The 16,062-nt window shown below is 39.7% G+C and overlaps 1 protein-coding gene across 3 annotated transcripts in view; it reads right to left on the bottom strand.

Annotated features, from left to right (window-relative positions):
- The window catches only part of SLC7A11 (solute carrier family 7 member 11), a 248,006-nt gene that overhangs the window by 51,067 nt on the left and 180,877 nt on the right, over positions 1 to 16,062 (bottom strand). For all 3 annotated transcript variants that reach the window (XM_083173680.1, XM_083173663.1, XM_083173671.1), the window contains one exon: positions 648 to 771. In XM_083173680.1, coding sequence (XP_083029806.1) covers positions 648 to 771 — 124 coding nt within the window. The remainder of the gene's footprint in view (positions 1 to 647; positions 772 to 16,062) is intronic.

Genomic DNA, 16,062 nt, shown 5'->3' with positions numbered 1-16,062 from the left:
ATCCCTCCTACCCTGCGTCCTGTGCCACCCTGTGTAAGTCCTCACTCCCTTCGTTCTCAGCCACTCTGCATCTCCCCTCCCAGCATTATAAGTCACCCTCCGTCCCCCCTCCCTCCCTGCATCCTCTTCCACCCTGCCACTCTACTGTGTTGGGAGACCCCCCGTCACCCCCCCCCCCACACACACACACACACACACACACCCCAACAGCACTATGTGCACTGTGCTGTTGGTAACGCAATGTATTCAGCATCTAGTCCAAACATTAACATAAAATAATAATGAACAGAGTATTCTGTTGCTAACAAAGATAATTGAAGAAATAACCATACACTGTACAGTGCTAAAATTCTTATGTTAGCAAATGGAAGCAGCGATGTAATGCAGTGTGGGAACAAAGCCAGGAATACCCTAACATGACCAGCTCCACTTATTAATAGGGCCGTATAGACTAAATGGTGCTACGTAAGCAGAAGAAAGTTCCAACGTGGGGGAAAACACTATAACAATAATGGAAATGTCATTAAACATAGTTGTTATCATTACACATCTATTAAAGTAAAGAAACTAGCATTGTCATCACAGTAATCCAAGTTACTGCTCAAATAATAAATCATACATGACCCTTTTTCTTAATGCTTCCTTACCACTGCAACTGCATTGGAGAGTACCAGCTCTTCCGCTGTAATGGCTGTATAGTATGCCACATTGGTTAAGACATAGCCAACCGTTACAATAGCCATTGATATACATATTGCAAGAGGTATATTTCTGGAAAAAAAAAAAAAAAAAAGATTATATACAACTTGTTTGTATTCAACTCTGACAAAAACTATATTACATTCACAATACTGCGTGTCACAACAAGTAATAAAACACTGAATATAAATTAACACAATGTTTGTCTCAGCCGATGTAGCTGCATGCATCACAGCTGTGACTTGATGTAGTTTGTAGGAAACACACTAGTTTATTATTAACTATATCATATCCTATTACATTAGGTGGTGTGTTATTCCGTATGATCATATCAGCATTCTTATTTTACACAAATATACATGTATATGTTATGTTCAGAAGTTTATATATATATATATATATATATATACACATATACATATATATATATATATATATATACATACATACATACATACATACATACATACATACACACAAACATTCAGAATGTGGCCCTTATTCAGATCTGATCGCAGTACAAATTTGTTCTCAAAATGGACAAAACCATGTGCACTGCAGGTGGGGCAGATGTAACATGTGCAGAGAGAGTTAGATTTGGGTGGGGTGTATTGAACCTGAAATCTAATATGCAGTGTAAAAATGAGGCAGCTAGTATTTACCCTGCACAGAAACAAATCTGACTCCCTCTATACATGTTACATCTGCCCCACCTGCAGTGCATGGTTTTGCCCATTTTGAGAACAAATTTGTACTGCGATCAGATCTGAATAAGTGCCTGTGTGTATAATACACTTTCTTGCAGTACACAAGATTGTGTGACGGCTTTTTTTCTATTCACCCTGCATATCTTATATCCTAAAGTAGTACAAACAGTATATTTTTTCTTACAGCGCTTATGTTATCTATAACAGCATTTATAATACAGGTCGAGTATCCCGTATCCGAATATCCGTTATCCGAATTATTCCGAAAACCAGACATTCCAGAAAGTGAAAAAAAAATTTTTTTTTGCTAAAAACTCACTGGGGACATTTGTAACAGCATCACTGGGGACATGATATGTAACTGTGTAACTGGCACTATATATGTGCAAGACAATGATTGCTTGGCATTCAAATTCAGTGCTGAGATACAGGTTGAGTATCCCGTATCCAAAATGCTCGGGACCAGGAGAATTTTGGATAATGGATTATTCCGTATTTCGGAATATTTTAATATTTCAATGATGTATTTTGAAGTATCTTGCATTTATGCTGTATAAACACATAAAATAAACACAAATATATTTTATTACCACATAAAATACACATAAATATATTTTATTTGTTCAAAAAACAAGGTTTCCAAACATGAAACAAAATTTGTGTACTATCTCAGATAGTGAATTTGAATGCCAAGCAATCATTGTCAGCACATATTTAGTGCCAGTTACATATCATGTCCTCAGTAGTGCTGTTACATATGTCCCTAGTGAGTTTTTAGCAAAAAAAAAATTTTTTTCAACTTTCTGAAAAGTATGGTTTTCGGAATAATTCGGATAACGGATACTCGGATACGGGATACTCAACCTGTAGTACACACATTTTGTTTCACGTTTTAAAACCTTGTTTTTTGAACAAATAAAATATATTTGTGAGTATTTTATGTGGTAATAAAATATATTTGTGTGTATATTATGTGTTTATACAGCATAAATACAAGATACTTCAAAATACATCATTGAAATATTAAAATATTCCGAAATACGGAATAATCCATTATCCAAAATTCTCCTGGTCCTGAGCATTTTGGATAAGGGATACTCAACCTGTAATAGTAAGCAATAAGCATTGAAATATGTTTCACAATTCACTGCCACAGCTTAACATACAATAGTACAATACTTGCTGATTATACTGTCGTAATTTGAAATTTACATTTCACTTGTTTGATAAATATTTATAAACACTAATGTTATATCCTTTGTGTATTTAGGCAAATATAGGAGTAGAACGTTTGTACAGTATGTGTTATTTGTGTTTATGTTACTGTACTGTATGAAAATATGAAAGGTTAAAAAAAACACAAAAAAATTCTACAACTATATTTTTTTTTGCAATTGCTTAATGTGACAATTTTATGTCAAACTTTAGCACTACAATGCAAAAGCTGTTTCATTAACAAAAAAAAATGCACAATGGGGATAAACTCATCTTACTTTGTTATGAAACATTTCACACATTGTGAAAGGTAAGAGTAAATCCAATGACGGGCATATACTGTATGGTCAGATAAAGGTCTGTTAGACCAGTGGTGAACTTGTGAGTGGTTCGCCCAGGTGCAACAAATAAAATTTACCCCCCCCCCCCCTTCTCCACTCCACCACAAATCCACAATATGAAACACCAGGACCGGATTAAGCCTTGGGGGGGGGGGGGGGCACTTTAGACAGGGGGCCCCCTCCCACTATAAACTTGATCAATGAGTAACTACAGGGGGGGGGGGGGGATATATATCTCCAACGTGGGTACGGAACACTATTCAGTGCTTCTATTGGCACTGGTAGCTGCCTTTTTGAAAGACACTGTATTAGTGCAGCCTTTTTAAATTATATCTTGCTCTTTCACATTGACTTTCATATTTATAATGGGCACCACAGTGTGTGGCACATGTATAATGGGCATTACAGTGTGGCATTTGTATAATGGGCATCACGGTGTGTGGCATATGTATAATGGGCATCATGATGTGTGGCATATGTATAATTGAGCATCACGGTGTGTGGGCAAATGTATAATGTCATCATATTTTCTGTGACATCTTATTGTGACATCATCAGTGATGTCATCAATGATGTCATAAGTGACATTTTTGTGAAATCATATTGTGACATCATTGATGTCATCAGTGACATTTTCTGTGAAATCATATTGTGACATCATCAATGATGTCATCAGTGATGTTATAATGACATATTTACTGAAAAAGATCGGTGAAAGCAATTATGACATCACCAGTGATGTCATAAGTGACATTTTCTGTGAAATCTTTTTGTGACATCATCAGTGATGTCATCAGTGATGCCATAAGTGACATGTATACTGTTGTTAAAAGATCGGTAAAATCATTCATGACATCACCAGTGATGTCATCAGTGAAATTTTCTGTGTAATCTTATTGTGACATCATCAGTGATGTTATAAGTGACATATTTACTGTTGTAAAAAAAATTGGTGAAATCAATTATGACATCATTAGTGATGTCATAAGTGACATTCTCTTTGAAATACTATTGTGAAATCATCAGTGAGGTCATCAGTGATGTTATAAGTGATACATTTATTGTTGTTAAAAGATCGGTGTCATCAGTGATGTTATCAGTGATGTCATCAGTGACATTTTTAATGTTATTAAAACAATCAGTGAAAGCAAATATGACATCACCAGTGATGTCATCAGTGATGTTATAAGTTAAATTTTCTGTGAAATCCTATTGTGATATCATCAGTGATGTCATCAGTGATGTCATAAGTGACATTTTCTGTGAAATCTTATTGTGACATCATCAGTGATGTTATAAGTGACACATTTATTGTTGTTAAAAGATCGGTGTCATCAGTGATGTCATAAACAAAATTTTTAATGTTATTTAAAAAATCGGTGAAAACAATTATGACATCACCAGTGATGTCATAAGTGGCATTCTCTTTGAAATACGATTGTGACATCATCAGTGATGTCATAAGTGGCATATTTACTATTGTTAAAAGATAGGTGAAATACATTTTTACATTACCAGTGATGTAATCAGTGATGTCATAAGTGACATTTTCTGTGAAATCTAATTGTGACATCATCAGTGATGTCATCAGTGATGTTATAAGTGACACATTTATTGTTGTTAAAAGATCGTTGTCAACAGTGATGTCATAAGTGACATTTTTAATGTTATAAAAAAAAAATCGGTGAAAACAATTATGACATCACCAGTGATGTCATAAGTGACATTTTCTGTGAAATCCTATTGTGACATCATCAGTGATGTCATCGGTGATGTCATAAGTGATATATTTACTGTTGTTAAAAAATTGGTGTCATCAGTGATGTCATAAGTGACATATTTACTGTTACTAAAAGATCGGTGAAAGCAATTATGACATCACCAGTGATGTCATCAGTGATATCATAATTGACATTTTCTGTGAAATCTTTTTGTGACATCATCAGTGATGTCATAAGTGACATTTTTAATGTGATTAAAAAATCGGTGAAATCAGTTATGACATCATCAGTTATTTCATCAGTGATGTCATAAGTGGCAATTTATGTGACATCCTATTGTCACATCATCATGATGTCATCAGTTATGTCATATTTACTGTTGTTAAAAAATCGGTGTCATCAGTGATGTCATAAGTGACATATTCAGTGTTCTTAAAAGATCGGTGAAATCAATTATGACATCATCTGTGATGTCATCAGTGATGTTATAAGTAACATTTACTGTTGTTAAAAAATCAGTGAAATCAATTATGACATTATTAGGGATGTCATAAGTGACATTCTCTTTGAAATTCTATTGTGACATCATCAGTGATGTCATAAGTGACATATTTACTATTGTTAAAAGATAGGTGAAATCAATTATGACATCACCAGTGATGTCATCAGTGATGTCATAAGTGACATTTTCTGTGAAATCTTTTTGTGACATCATCAGTGATGTCATCAGTGACATTTTTAATGTTATTAATAAATCTGTGAAATCTGTTATGACATCATCAGTGATGTCATAAGTGCCATTTTCTGTGAAATCTTATAGTGACATCATCAGTGATGTCATCAGTGATGTCATAAGTTTGATTCATTGTCTGTGAATTTGACATTATTATTATTACAGCCATTTCTGCTGCTTGTAGTAGCACTAGAAGATGAAGCCAAGGATATGGCACTTGAGATTTGATTTGTAAACTTTCTCACAATGATTTTTTTACATGTCTTAATACAAGAGGTATGGAAAAAGGGTACTTGTTTCCTAGCACGGCGCCCATCACATCGTATGCCATTACACAAAATTAGGTATACAATGGTATGCGATGCAACGCGATATTGTACAATAAAATATTGCATCGCATCGTATGCCGTACAATGGCCTACGATGCAATCGTATATAACTTTTGATTGTACAAGCACCCTGATGGGTCCTTACAATGTTAAATGGCCCACCAAAGTCAACGCTACCTCCAGGATCAACGTCAACCCGAAGCGTGGTGAGCGCAGCGTTCCCGCGTGGGGCGGCTGTACGCGTCCTCCAACCTTTTCATACTCTTAGATAGTGTTGCGAGCCCGAAGCGTGGCGAGCGCAGAGAGCCCCACAAGGGGACGTGGAATACGAGCCCAAAGCGTGGCGAGCGAACGCGCAATACATTTAAAGTAATCCATGTCCGCTCGCCACGCTTCGGACTCGGTGGCTCGCTGCGCTCGCCACACTATCTAGAATCATCTCCACGCTGACGTGGATAGTGGGGCTATGAAGAGGAAAAAATCGGATCGCATTGCATGCCGCTATATTGTATGTGATGCAATGCAATTGTATAAGATGTATATATACATATATATATATATATATATATATATATTCCACGGAGTCAGCCCGGCACTCTAACCTGAATACTCGCAGCTGCCGATGGTGCCTTCCTGGGTAGATATGCAGTGGTCAACGGGGACAGAGGCGGCACTCAGCGGGCTTTGTAAAAAATTATTTAATCACAGCAAAAGTGAAAATCCAACGTTTCGGAGCAAGTATGCTCCTTTTTCAAGGTGTACAACTGTAAAACAAAAACTTTTTTTTTTACAGTTGTACACCTTGAAAAAGGAGCATACTTGCTCCGAAACGTTGGATTTTCACTTTTGCTGTGATTAAATAATTTTTTACAAAGCCCGCTGAGTGCCGCCTCTGTCCCCGTTGACCACTATATATATATATATATATATATATATATATATATATATATATATATATATATATATATATATATATATATATATATTACAATCAAAATCGGGGGCGCCATGCTAGGAAACAATTACCAGGAAAATTTTCCAGATGCACAAAAATGATCATATTTAGAAAGTGATTATTACATTTATTTGCCAGAGGAGCCAATGCAAAGGTCCATGTAGAGGTCTACAGTATGTTTCCACTAGTAGAAGATGTTTAATTACTATCAGTATTCATGCCTGTGCTACTAGTACCAGCATGATCATCCTGGCCCAGAGACTGATTCCTCACTTATTTATAAAACAGTTTGATGATTTTACAATAATTTTAATTTAGAACAGCTAAACAGCATAGATTAACAGATTGAGATCGGGAAAGTGTGCACTAATACCATGCAATTTACAAAAAAAAAATACTGTACCAGTAATACTATAACCCAAACTTTTGCAGATTCTAAAGTAAACTGTAATATAACTCACAAAACATGGCTAAGTTCAAGATACATTTTATGAAGCACACTGACAAATACCAGCATAGTAGTGAATTAAAATAACTTTAGCTGTATCTGAATCTTTGACAGCTACTGTAAATAAAGATTTTATGATTTCAATAGTGTTTTTATATGAAAATGTCAAACGTCTGCCAGGGACTCCTTGTGAGATTCCAAAACTTTATTTTTAATGTCTCCACTGTACACATATGATTAAAAAGAAAGTGAAGTACTGAAAAGTATCTTTATCTAGACTAATACAGCAGAAAGTTAAGAGATGCAGAGTAGTCAGCCCCTGGACGTCCTTTGCCTCCACGTGCTAGTGTCACAATGGCAAATGAGCCTCCAGCGGGTCAGTATAACTCTGCAGACACTATGTTCTGTGTGGGCTTTGTATTGGTTCACTGGATCAGTGCTCTGGGTTTTGCTGATCCGCCATGCTGGGTGTTCATGCATGCCTTGGTCTTTGGGTGTGGCTGCATGCTAGGCCACTTGCTATTTAGTTAATACTTCCAGCACTGAGACCCAGACAGTTATAGTTATTGGTGAATCCTGGTCACTTGGGGCCTTATTCTGGTTGGTGCGGTCCGTTACAAATTCTTTCGGATGGCGATTTGTAGTTACCTGCGCATGCGTAAGCAACTCAATGCGCATGTGCAATGCAGTGTCTTCGCACTCGTTCTCACTAGTACCGTCTGCAAATGTGCACCAAACTCCCTCTGGAAATATGGGCGTCATGTGGGCGTACACAAGGGCGCAGTTTCAAAGTGGGCAAAATTGGGCATAAATCTGGGCGTACACGTGGGAGTGCATGAACAGTGGTAGGCGTGCATTCGGACCGGACACCCAGTGCAAGCGAACCAACATGGCAGAAATCTGTGGTGTCAATAAGCAAGTTTCAGTTCTCGGAAGTCAATGGTTCATGCGCTAGGCATTCGGATCGCCCAATTAGTAGGACGCGATGAATCACCTAATATATATATATATATATATATATATATATATATATATATATATATAGCAAGGGGGGTATTAGGAGGCACTCCAGGGTCTTGTAAAGAAGAGACAGACACAGCGGTCTGTACGGGCAACGTTTCGATCTTTAATGATCTTTTTCAAGCTCACAAAACAGCAAACAAAGGACATACCTTTAAACCTTCACCAAACACCGTGTGCAACGTCGCCAGCCCACCGCCGCAGGTCCGGGTCATCATGACGTCACTAGCCAGCGACGCATACCAGCCGGTATGCCAGGACGTCGACGGGTTGCTAGGCGACCTAAAAATAACAAAGTGAGTTAAAAAGCAGGCAACACTACTGACATGTCGACTAGGCAAAGAAGCAAACATGCAAATAATCAAACAATGATAGAAGCCTAGGACACCGGGTACAAAGTTAACTGTACAACATATACAAGCAACGGAAAGCAAGAAAAGTTACATAAATGGCAGGAAGCTACACGCTTCATTGAGACCTGAGGGAGCCACCGTGTTGAGGCGGTGTATCCACCAGGTCTCTCGTTGCAGCAGTTTCGTATCCCGATCACCACCCCTAAGGGTTTTGGGGATGTGATCGATCATTTTGTAGCGTAAGGTAGCTAACCCATGTTTAAATTCACGAAAATGTCGTGGGACTGGTTGTTCTTGGGGCAAAATCTTTCCTTCAAGAGCCTTCCTGATGTGGGAACGATGTCCTGCCATTCGTTCTTTGAATTGACAGGACGTCTTCCCCACATACAGGAGACCACAGGGACACCATATAATGTAGATGACGTGTGTGGTACTACACGTCATCACATGTTTCAACTGGATGCGTGCACCTGTATGGGGGTGAGAGAAACTGTCACCAGTTTCCAGGAAGCTGCAGGTTGTACAATTGATACACCTGTAGCATCCTGGCTTGCGTACCAAAAAGTTGGAGGCTGCGGGAGGTTTCAGATTGGAAATATCGTTATGGACCAAGAGGTCCTTGAGATTACAAGATCTCTGGTAGCTGGGCAGAATAGATGTTTGGGAGAACATCTTCAGATCTGGGTCTGTGGATACCATGGGCCATAGATTGCGTACGGTTTTAGTGATGTTGACGCTAGCTGTGTTAAATTTCTGTACGAACGGGATTTTGTTTCCCAGGGTAGCGGGTTCTTTCACCAAGAGGGTTTGTTCCCGGGGGATGGACAGAGCTCTGCTTTTGGCTGTCTGGAGTTCCCTCCAATTATATCCCCTTTGAAGAAATTTAAGACACATGAGCTCAATTTCCCGTGTAGCTTCCTCAAGGCTGCCGCAAATCCGGCGGACCCTGAGAAATTGGGAAAACGGTAAACCTTTTTTCGAGGATTCCGGGTGCGCGCTGCTGGCGTGCAGCAGGGTATTCCTGTCGGTCGGTTTTTTGTATAAACCCGTGGTGATGATGCCCGCTTTCAATCTAATAAGGATGTCGAGAAAGTGAATTTCATCAAGTTGTGACATCATCAGTGATGTCATAAGTGACATTTTTAATGTGATTAAAAAATCGGTGAAATCAGTTATGACATCATCAGTTATTTCATCAGTGATGTCATAAGTGGCAATTTATGTGACAAAAAAGTCCAATGGAGACCAAAAAGTCCAATGATTTATTAAAGAAAATTTTTAGAGTCTGGCTGTTTGTTATTGGGTCAAAGGACGACTTAGTCCGTACAGGACAATCCTACCGCTTCAACCGCAAATTGCGCTTACGTGAATTCTATCACAAAGCCAATGAAACCCCTGACCAGTCTGTCACCCCCGCTTGTCCTGTACGGACTAAGTCGTCCTTTGACCCAATAACAAACAGCCAGACTCTAAAAAGCTTTAATAAAGCATTGGACTTTTTGGTCTCCAGCGAAGCCTCGCGCCCCAACAACACCTTATCCAATCTGTCACAAGATGAACGCGAGTGCCTCAGAACTCTTGGACAAGACCCCTCCATAGTGATCCGCTCGGCGGATAAGGGAGGAGGTATAGTTATCCAGGACCTACAACAGTATAAAAATGAGCTGTATCGGCAACTAAGTGACACTGACGTCTACACGCCTCTTGAGACTGACCCGACAGATGGTTATAACAGAGAACTAAAGAACATCCTCGATCAAGCGGTCTCTGATGGCCTTTTACCATCAAGTACAGCAAAGGCCCTCTTTCAGGATAATCCTGTAGCCCCTGTTCTTTACTCCCTTCCGAAACTTCATAAGGACATGTTGAACCCCCCCGGGAAGGCCAATCATTGCGGCCAGGGACTCGATCTATTATAAGGTCTCCAAATTTCTGGACCATTATTTACAGCCCACTATTCAGGCACAACGTACTTATCTCCGCGATTCAACGGCAGTTATCCTTAAACTGCAGAACCTTTCCACAGTACCTGCGAACTGCTTCTTATGCACCATGGACGTGATGAGTTTATATACTAACATTCCGCACACTGCGGGGATTGCTGCGGTTAAAAGACTGTTACTGGACAGTGCGACATATAACGGCCCGGACATTAATCTTTTTTGTTCATTGCTTTCTCTCACTTTGCAACGCAATTACTTTCTTTTTGATGGGAAGTGGTTTTTGCAACGCAGGGGCTGCGCGATGGGATCTTGCGTAGCCCCTGCGTTTGCAAACAGCTATATGTTTGAATTTGAAAATGACGTATTTTTCAGTAATCCTGCTATTGCCAATAATATCTTATTACTGGGCCGCTATATAGATGACCTGCTGCTGGTGTGGACCGGGACACATAGTGAATTCATCAACTTGATGGAGTCCATCAATTTGATGGACACCACCATCAAGTTTACTTACGATATCAGTAATTCTGAAATTCACTTTCTCGACATCCTTATTAGATTGAAAGCGGGCATCATCACCACGGGTTTATACAAAAAACCGACCGACAGGAATACGCTGCTGCACGCCAGCAGCGCGCACCCGGAATCCTCGAAAAAAGGATTACCGTTTTCCCAATTTCTCAGGGTCTGCCGGATTTGCGGCAGCCTTGAGGAAGCTACACGGGAAATTGAGCTCATGTGTCTTAAATTTCTTCAAAGGGGATATAATTGGAGGGAACTCCAGACAGCCAAAAGCAGAGCTCTGTCCATCCCCCGGGAACAAACCCTCTTGGTGAAAGAACCCGCTACCCTGGGAAACAAAATCCTGTTCGTACAGAAATTTAACACAGCTAGCGTCAACATCACTAAAACCGTACGCAATCTATGGCCCATGGTATCCACAGACCCAGATCTGAAGATGTTCTCCCGAACATCTATTCTGCCCAGCTACCAGAGATCTTGTAATCTCAAGGACCTCTTGGTCCATAACGATATTTCCAATCTGAAACCTCCCGCAGCCTCCAACTTTTTGGTACGCAAGCCAGGATGCTACAGGTGTATCAATTGTACAACCTGCAGCTTCCTGGAAACTGGTGACAGTTTCTCTCACCCCCATACAGGTGCACGCATCCAGTTGAAACATGTGATGACGTGTAGTACCACACACGTCATCTACATTATACGGTGTCCCTGTGGTCTCCTGTATGTGGGGAAGACGTCCTGTCAATTCAAAGAACGAATGGCAGGACATCGTTCCCACATCAGGAAGGCTCTTGAAGGAAAGATTTTGCCCCAAGAACAACCAGTCTCACGACATTTTCGTGAATTTAAACATGGGTTAGCTACCTTACGCTACAAAATGATCGATCACATCCCCAAAACCCTTAGGGGTGGTGATCGGGATACGAAACTGCTGCAACGAGAGACCTGGTGGATACACCGCCTCAACACGGTGGCTCCCTCAGGTCTCAATGAAGCGTGTAGCTTCCTGCCATTTATGTAACTTTTCTTGCTTTCCGTTGCTTGTATATGTTGTACAGTTAACTTTGTACCCGGTGTCCTAGGCTTTTATCATTGTTTGATTATTTGCATGTTTGCTTCTTTGCCTAGTCGACATGTCAGTAGTGTTGCCTGCTTTTTAACTCACTTTGTTATTTTTAGGTCGCCTAGCAACCCGTCGACGTCCTGGCATACCGGCTGGTATGCGTCGCTGGCTAGTGACGTCATGATGACCCGGACCTGCGGCGGTGGGCTGGCGACGTTGCACACGGTGTTTGGTGAAGGTTTAAAGGTATGTCCTTTGTTTGCTGTTTTGTGAGCTTGAAAAAGATCATTAAAGATCGAAACGTTGCCCGTACAGACCGCTGTGTCTGTCTCTTCTTTACAAGACCCTGGAGTGCCTCCTAATACCCCCCTTGCTACATTTGGCATCCACTTGCCCCTGGCAGGCACCCGGGCACCATACTATTCGTCTCTCAAAGAGTCGTTCCTACCGAGTGCCGATCGTTCTCCTCCACTATATATATATATATATATATATATATATATATATATATAGAAGAAAAGTATAGAGTGCGCTAAATACAATTCAACAATTTAAAAAATATACACATTTATTTTCAGTCTTCACAAAGACTTCAAATTTAGAAAATACAGCTGGTCGGTTATTGATACAGATGATGTTGTAGGCCCAACGCGTTTTGTCAATAAATTGACTTCATCAGGGGCTTAGCGAACAATAAGTCAGCAAGGCGTAAAATCACTGTAAATAATACAAATAATACAGTTCATTTATATGAACATAAAAACAAGGAACAAATCATGGAGGACAGTTATGATACGGAGTGGAGGACAGTGGAGACGAAAGGAATAATTTGAGCGCCTGACTAAAGTAATAGGTAGCAGGCGTGAGGATCTTAATACCTTTTAATGGCTTCAAATGATTAGCAGAGGAAGAACTGAAGAATGACTCCAAGATGTACAGAATCACCAATAGTGTGTGGTCACCAAATATTGATAATAATACCTTTAGCAGATTTGGCGGATCACGTACAGTGTCCAGCAAATGGGGGAGTGGAACTCAATGTGTGAGCTGCGTAGATGGTAGGCGTTACTATAGGGGGGAATGTGAATATTAATAAAAAATGCTAAGTACACGCCTTCACAAGCTCTTCAAGCTGGATGGTCTCTAGCGGAAAGTTAAGGACTTACAAATATGCCACAGCGAAGCTGCTAGTACGTCTGTAGGGTCTGGGACTCAGAAAAGTCGTTCACATAGGTGTGCTCCAGAGGTGTGTCTTATTGGGAAATGGGCATATCTATGGGGTGAAACAGGGATAAACAAATAATCATCTTTGACTATTCCCTTCACCTACACCTTTAACCAATAGGTGCCAGATATATCAATAGGAACTTACAGCATCACAAATTAGAGTGTAAATGGAGTAACATAATGGTCAAGGACCAGCATCAGCTGTTCAATAGTGTAGTTCCTAAGGCACTTCGAAACCTTTGAATAAATACAAAACAGTGTTTTACAAGCCAAGAACTAGTATAGGACAATGACCCAAAGTTGAATGCCTTAGAAGGGTACTTACTATTAGGAGTAAAACCGGAAGTTGACTGCCTGGGATCCAAATCAGAATGAACTCCTATGAGAGAGGCTGCTATTTATGGAGCAGGGAGTGTAGCTACTTCCTGTTTCCCAAAAATCTCTGTGTGTGTTAAAACGTATAGATATACGCTAAAGGGGCATGATAATTGAATGGCAGTGTAGTTCTACATGTGACTATGCTGGGGTTAAAGGACGCTATTAAATAAAGAACTCTAGCGCTGACAAATTCCCTAATTGTGGTAGTGGAACGCACAGCGTCTCCGCTGTGCGTTCCAAACAGGCGCCATGTTGGACTGCGCCGACGTCATGTGTCTTCCTAAGTGGTGAGAGGGCAGCAGCTGAGCGGGCGTTCCTCCTAGTGAGGAAGTAGTGGATTCTATGGAGCGCATAACTGATAAGTATGCGTTCCAACCAGGCGCCATCTTGAGGGGGACTTAATTGCATATATATATGAAAATAGCGCTATCGCCCTTTACTAAATATTAAACTCATATAATATTACTGACTGCATGGACAATATATAGTTAATATTAAATTGACATAATAGACTATGTGTAATAATAAATAAAACATTGTATGGGGCTAATATTACATAAGTGACAGTGTGTTTCTAATAGTGGGTAATTAATAAGGGCTGATTAAATTCAGGTTAGATTTAAGTATTATTTAAATATTTTTTTTTTTTTTTTTTATTTAACATAGGTAGTATATTCGTGCTATTAACCTAATATATGTGGGGTGACACATATATAAATGCGAATGTGCTACTGGTACTCTTTTAGAAGAGGTTATATATGGGTGTATACTGCTAGTTAAATGTGATACTATGAGCTACCTGAATTTAATATATAGTGACACATGTATATGTGCATAAGTGCTATAAATATAAATAACTATATGTAAGTGTACTAAAATAGTACCTCCTAATTCTATAGAATGTGACACATATAAATGTGCATAAAATTCATGAATATAAATAAAGAACTAAAGGGGGGTTTTAATATCCCTCATAAATATAATGCCAACAGTGTACTACCCTAAACAAATAGATATGAGGCAGAGGGTCGCCACCATTGTGCCTAGTATAGGCATGTTAATTTAGATCATTGTCCCATTTACATCGAGGTCTACCTTTTATTATGGGGTGGAGCAATATATATATACAGATATGATAGCAAAAGGGTAACATAATGAGTGCCTAAATGGAGCAGAAGGGAAAGCACCAGAAATAGTCAAGGGGTGGGAGCTAAATGAAAGCTACAATATCAATTCCCTCGTTTAGTCCTCTGGGAGAGAGGGTATTCAGGGTATAGATCCAAAAACTTTCTTTTTTTATAAGTTCTTGATCTCTGTTACCCCCTCTGGGGTTAACAGGGACTTTTTCCAAAATTGTAAATTTGAAGTTCTCTTTTGTGACCTCAGAGTTGTGTTTCTCCTGATAGTGTCTGGGGAGACTATGTACTCTTACTTTATTTTTGATGTTTCTCATATGCTCCTGGATGCGGAGCTTAGTTTGTCTTATTGTTTTGCCAATGTAATGGAGATTGCAGCTACAGGTGATTCTGTAGACCACGTGGTCGGAATTACATGTCACAGCTTCTTGGATTTTGTACTCTTTTCCGTTCTCCATCGTGTGTTGGAACTGGATTTTATCAAAGAAAGGACAACAGATGCATCTGTTACAAGGTGTTGTACCCGGTTTTTTGTTCAAAAAATGCGTTGTTTTAAGAGCTGCAGATGTGGTAGGTTTTAGTCTACTGGGAGCAAGTATAGACTTAAGGTTATTGGCCCGGCGGTACACCAGATTGGGTTTAGGTGGAAGGTGTTGGCCTAAGATAGGATCACGCAAAAGGGTTGTCCAGTGTCTCTCTAGTACCTTTTTTATTTCGTGGTTTTCACAATTAAATTGTGTAACGAATGGGCGGCTCTTGAATTCTTTGGCCGGTCTCACTTGTTTCGTCAGTAGATTCTCTCTTTCTTGGGCGAATGCTTTCTGTCTGGCCTCTTCAATATGGTTTATCTTGTATCCCCTTTCAATGAATCTGTTAGTCAGGAGTTGGGATTGGGACCAGAATTCGTGTTCGTCACTGCAGTTCCTCTTTATTCTAAGGAACTGAGCGTACGGAACGCTATTGTTCCAAGAAGGGAGGTGGCAGCTGGTTGCTGGGATAAAACTGTTAGCATCGACCTTCTTGAAGAAGGTACGAGTTTTAATTTCTTCACCGGGTGAGCCTATAAGTTCAAGGTCTAAATAGTCGATGGTAGAAATATTAGTTTTAAATGTGAATTTTAAATTAAAATCATTAATATGGATGTATGTCATAAAGGGCCCGGCTAACAGGGGTCCATTAGAGCTGCTGCTTTTATCACCATCTCGGGCGCAGTAGGGGAACCTTCTTCTGTGATATCTATTCCCTTTCTGTTAGCAACCCCTTTTTTGCTGC

Source organism: Crinia signifera, chromosome 1 (genome assembly GCF_055691185.1).
Source record: "Crinia signifera chromosome 1, ASM5569118v1, whole genome shotgun sequence".
Lineage (NCBI taxonomy): Eukaryota > Metazoa > Chordata > Amphibia > Anura > Myobatrachidae > Crinia > Crinia signifera.
The sequence above is the reverse complement of the archived record's forward strand: the minus strand, read 5'-3'. Positions and strand labels throughout refer to the sequence as shown.